At 38.6% G+C, this 5,765-nt stretch overlaps 1 protein-coding gene across 1 annotated transcript; it reads left to right on the top strand.

Moving 5' to 3' along the window:
- The first annotated feature begins 212 nt into the window (after positions 1-212).
- LOC104115011 (suppressor of mec-8 and unc-52 protein homolog 2) lies at positions 213-5,292 on the top strand. The gene is made up of 11 exons (XM_009625578.4): positions 213-363; positions 539-679; positions 1,168-1,217; positions 1,488-1,602; positions 1,993-2,041; positions 2,142-2,231; positions 2,751-2,819; positions 2,905-3,028; positions 3,583-3,923; positions 4,169-4,543; positions 4,834-5,292. Exons 1-11 carry the CDS (start codon positions 314-316, stop codon positions 5,101-5,103), a joined length of 1,674 nt encoding a protein of 557 aa, XP_009623873.1. The 5' UTR covers positions 213-313; the 3' UTR covers positions 5,104-5,292.
- The last annotated feature ends 473 nt before the right edge of the window (positions 5,293-5,765 follow it).

Genomic DNA, 5,765 nt, shown 5'->3' with positions numbered 1-5,765 from the left:
AGAATACCGAGGGTCATTTAGAAACAGCCTCTGTACCCCAGGTTAAGGGTAAAGTATGCGTACACACTATCCTCCCTATAGTACGTAATTAAATTGAAACTTGAGCAGGTGAATGTAAAAATTACATGTGAAATCCATTAAAAAGCCTTCTACACAGTTTGGGTTAGGCCCATATTTGAGCGACAAACTTATACAAGAAGCTGAAGGTTGTTTTTGTCTTTTTGAATCTTTACCAATCTATAGGCTCTATAGTCATCGTCTACCTCCTCGCTCTTCACCCCAATCTGCAATTGAGGAATAAGCTTTCAAAACCATGTCTTCCTCCAAAAGAAATCACAAGGAAAAGATAATTCGTCACAAGAAGTTCGTTTTCCATTCTCTGACATCTTTTTTTTTTAATTTAAATTTTCTTCATCTCTTCTACTATTATGGCGTTGTGTGAGTTTTTGTGAAAATCTCAATTGAATGTGGAACTGTGGAATTTGAATAGCTCCCTAATTTGGTAACTGTTGCTGAAAAATGAGAATTTTTGTTACAGAGAAGAGAAGGCGGAAGAACCGGAACTACCAAAGTACAGAGACAGAGCTAAAGAAAGAAGAGAAGATCAAAATCCGGATTATGAACTCACTGAATTAGGCGCTTTTCATGCTGTCGCTCCTCCCGGGAATGTTGATCTTCTGTAATATCTCTCAACTCCATTTTTTTTTTTTTTTTTTTTTTGTATATTCCTTTTTTTCTTCAGCCTTTATTGGAGAGCTATCTATATAGGGACCTTGCCCTGCATACGAAGTGCTTCAGTGCCAGTGCAGGGTAGGGGGAAGAACTTAACCGCACCAGGTGTTTTACACCAAACTATACTAATTTAGCATGGTTAAGTAATAAATTAAGGTGAAATGTGTTATTAGTGTATATGAAGACATGTGTCATGTATTTATTGAATTGGTGCAAACACTGGACGCAAGGAAATGTTTTACCACCAAAAATGGTGCGCAACCTTGCCATCAGTTTTCTGCAAAGAGGGTGTTTCCGTGCCTTGAACTTGTGACCTAGGTCACCAAAGGAGCAACTTTAGAAGTTGCTCTAGTTTTTGCCTTAGAGAGCTGTCTATATAGTTGACGGTAAAAGAGTAATTTTCTTACACATTTCATGTTTTAAACTTGTTGGCAGGTCTGCTGATGCTCACAAATTATCTATTGAGAAGAGCAAGTATCTTGGAGGTTAGTCTGCTCTGCTAAACTGCTGTTTCTATACAATACATAAGAATATTTCTGATTTTCCAGCTTGCTTTTGGAATTAAGAGAAAAGATATTATAGAACAGCTAACTTAAAGAAGAGAGTTTCCTCGTGTTATTGTGGAAGGGTATATTTCTAATTGTATGCCCAAACGAGTTGGCTTATTTTCAGCTTGGTTTTCTTGATATATGTTCTAATTGATTTAGCTGTTCTGTTCAGCTGACCAACCATTTTTTTGGCTGATCGTGTATCAGGTGATGTGGAACACACACATTTAGTTAAAGGGTTAGATTATGCTTTACTTCACAAAGTGAGAAGTGAAATAGATAAGAAGCCAGATGCTGGAGATGAGTATGAAGGAAAACCTAGGTAACTACTGATTGCTTTGTCGCTTAACTGGATGCATGATTCCTTGACTTTAAAATTAAGGCATAAGCAACTGACAGTCTAAGGGCCTGTCAATTTGTCTGGAATGATGCAATTTCGAGCTAATAAAGTCGATCCATGTGTAGTTTCCATGCGTAAGACAATAGTTTCAGATACGAGGTTTTTTTGTAGATATTCCTATAGCTTTTCCATGCATTACCCTTGATTTATGACCACTATCATGAGATGCTTGTGTGACTTGGTAACATCTTTTTGTCTATTTATGAACTAACGAACATTTTTTGTGAATTGTTCTTTTATACCATGTCTAAGAAGCAATGGGTCCGGATAATGTTCTGTTTAATTATTCCATTCCATCTCTTTTGCTAACAGAGCATCAAAGGAAGATCAGCAGATGTCATTCCGTACTGCAACTGCCAAGGTGCATTAGCTCTTTAATTGCTTCAGAGTCTCGAATATCTATAGTTGTTGCTAGGTGTTTTTATGTTTCAATAGAGTGATTGGTAAGCTTTGGGTTGCAGTCAGTATACCAATGGATGATCAAGCCTCAGACTGTTATAAAGACCAATGAAATGTTTCTTCCTGGACGGATGTCTTTTATTTTTAATATGGTATGTTTCTCTTTTTTACTTCCTCTCCTCTTATTTGTGTGATTCCAGGATTCTATTTGCCCGAGAAGGGATCATTTTCGCAGACCATTGATTGAGTTTTCTTATAGTGCTTTGTGCCCTAAGATCTTTTTCATATGGCGGTTGGACACGATAATAGTAAAAGAACAGCTCCTCTCTTATCCCACCTTGCTTTCCCAAGTAAAAGAAGGGAAAATGCTGTAGGGAAATTAGAGTTTGTTTCTTATGGCTGGGATGAACTGTCTTGTCCTTGTCAAGTATATGCTGAAGGCCTTTCTCTTTCTTTGTTTGGGGGGGGGGGGGTGTTGTTGGGAGTTAAATGCTAGAATCATTGAAGTAGCATCATTTTAATGCTAAAATACATGGTGACCAGATGTGTAATCTGCATAGTGAAAAAGTTGTGAACTATTCTGTTATTTTAATGCTTGCATTTACTGTGAGCGTTTTTTCTTTTGTGGTCTCTTTTTCTTCTCATGCTTATGGTTCATATGTGTCTGGCAGGAGAGTGGATACAACACTGATATTCCGACCACTCTACACAGGAGCAAAGCTGACTGTCCAGTCCCTGAGGTGTTTCTTTTTTCCCATTTTCCACTGCTGTCAGGCAATGACTTACTTTTCCATCTAAATGGGTTACCTCACCTCTTTTTTGCAGGAAATGGTTACAGTCAGTGTTGATGGTTCTGTTCTAGACCGAATAGCTAAAATCATGTCCTATCTCCGCCTTGGATCATCAGGAAAAGTTCTCAAGAAGAAGAAGAAGGAAAAAGATGGCAAAGGTGCTTAGCATTCACGCCTCTTAACCTTTACTTGTATTTTCTGAACATTTGCTCATAGTCTGAATGTGATGTAGATTCTCATATATCCAATTTATTTTATGAAAACCTTTTCTCTGATTTCTGATTGGTGCCGCTGCATGCTTTTGGTATATCTATTATATTCTTGCTCACAGAGGTGAATTTGGGCCTGGTTTCCTATAAAGAAGTAGAATGTTTGTAGGCGGGATAGAATGTGGGCTTTATTCATCTTTGATTACAGGGGCACAGGGTGAAAATTAGAGGAATGCCATGTGGGGCACAACGGTAGTTGATGACTAGATATGTAGGTATATTATTCCGTATTGCCATGGAGATTAAACAAAAACATTTGGTTCTCTGGAGTCTATTATGTGTTTCTCGGAAGTGAATTTGGGCTTTGGGGTCTCCTATTCATTGGTAAAGGGCAGGGCTTTGTACTTTTGGCTTTTGGGGGGTTTTGTTATCTCTTCTCTTAATTGATGAAGGGATGTGCTTCCGGTTCCCTTGTTCTGACACTAGTTTTTAATATTGTGCAGGGAAGACTGTTATATCCAATGGTTACGACGAATTATCGAAGTCTGATGCATCAAAGAGCCAAAATGATACAGAAACTGTGCCTCAATCTGCACCGCTTCCTAAAAAGAACCATTTAGAAAGAAAAGAGAATCAGGGACCTGCTGCAGCTAGAGTTGAAGAGGAAGATATCTTCGTAGGGGAAGGTGTTGACTACTCTATTCCTGCTGGAGATATTGGTCAAAGCCCTGTATCAGAGGATATGGAAGAATCTCCTCGAAACAAAGAGAGGACCTCATATTTCAGTGAACCTGCCTATGGCCCAGTCCCGCCATCCGAGCCTTCTCATGATTGGCAACAGGCGGTGAGTCAGTTTTGAGTCTTAAAGGCATAATTAGACCTTTCCTGTTAAAAAGGCTTCGTAATATTTGCTAACAAATTTGCTTGCTTCAATCTTTGTCCTACATTTCTCTGAAGAAAAGATGAAGTTGGATGCTGTCATCATATTTGTCCAGCATCGACTTTCCTGTAATTACTACCTTAATTAGATGGCTCTGTGTTGCAACTGATATTTATCTTTTGATTGTTGAATCTGTTTGTTCTGTCCAGAATGGATATGATGCAATGCAAGCACAAGCGCTAGCTGGTGTTTACCAACCAGAATGGCAAGATTATCAGTATTCTGAGCAGCTGGCTTACCCCGAGCAATATCTCCAGCAGAATTATGATATGCAAGCTGATGCTGGCGTTCTACAGGATCCACGATTTATGAGTCAAGAAGAAAAGGATAGAGGGCTAGGTTCAGTATTCAAGAGGGATGATCAAAGGCTTCAACAGCTGAGAGAGAGAGATGCCCGAGAGAAGGATCCTAATTTCATTTCTGAAAGCTATTCTGAGTGCTATCCTGGTTACCAAGAGTACAATCGTGAGATTGTTGACAGTGATGATGAAGCTGATTTGTCAAAAATGGACATGGGTGGACGTGTAAGTGATGTTCTATTCTTGCTGAAGATCAAGTCCATTAATTTTGCACATGCAATTCCTTGGTTTACCCCTTCCGCCACCTTTTGAACCTACATTGTGTGTTAAAAATTTTGATCCGTGTAAAGGGAAAGAATTTATTGCCTCACAAGCATGAAAATTGTTGGAAGTTGTATCTGCTTGATCAATAATAACACTTGTCAGAGAAATCAACTGCAACTTAACGTGGTGGTGTCAGTCAGAAACCTCTGTTGTGATGGATAGTATTTGATAAAAGATTAATTTTTCTACAGGCAAAGGGTCGGCTTCATCGATGGGACTTTGAGACAGAGGAGGAGTGGGCAACGTACAATGAGCAGAAGGAAGCAATGCCAAAAGCTGCATTCCAGTTTGGAGTGAAAATGCAGGATGGTAGGAAGACCAGAAAACAAAACAAAGAGCAGAAACTTACCAATGAGCTGCATAAGATAAACAAAATACTCACCAGAAAGAAGACGGAGAAGGAGAAAGGTGAAATGCTTGAGGACGGTGAAATACAACCTGGAAAGAAGCTGCGTGTATAAACAGAGGAAACTTGTGATTTTTTCTGTCTTTGACTTTTAGATCTTTCATACTTGGTGTTCAGAATATCTTGAATTTGAAACGGTCTCTCGTCCTTAGATAAAAGCTGGTCTTAGACGTTAATGTACCTGTGATACAATGATACCTGTAATCCTAAGCTTCTTTTTATTTTAATTATTTAGTATTCGAAATCCACTGTCCCTCGGCCAATCCAGCTTTGCGTGGGGGAAGCTCTCCCTACCATCAATTTCTCCATTCCAAGGGCTTTAACCCGAGTAACCGTAAGCTTTGAAGTAGCAATAAGCCAATAACTCAAATCTTTCAGCAAAGACGGAAATAATTAGTTTTTCAAGTTCACCATTCCTTTCTTGGGAATACAATATGAGATGGATTTTTTCCGAGAAATGTTTTTTCTTTTGAAGAATTAGTTTTAAAGTAGAGTGAAGAAAGTAAGGATGGGGAAGAGATTTGGTTCCCTTGGATTGTCTTTTTTGTGAAAACATAATCTCCTTGATGGTCTCGAAAAAGGCACATTATTTCTTCAAAGTTAAGATCGAATTGTTACAGTTACGTTTTAGAAGCTGTAACGTACTGTCTCATTTTAGATTTATACACTCTTAATTTATGATGCAAAAGGATTTATCATTCGTCTAAAATGTCTTTG

The sequence above is a fragment of the Nicotiana tomentosiformis genome, chromosome 11 (genome assembly GCF_000390325.3).
Source record: "Nicotiana tomentosiformis chromosome 11, ASM39032v3, whole genome shotgun sequence".
NCBI classification, from domain to species: domain Eukaryota; kingdom Viridiplantae; phylum Streptophyta; class Magnoliopsida; order Solanales; family Solanaceae; genus Nicotiana; species Nicotiana tomentosiformis.
Note: the sequence above shows the minus strand (reverse complement) of the source record. Positions and strands in the feature narration are given on the sequence as shown.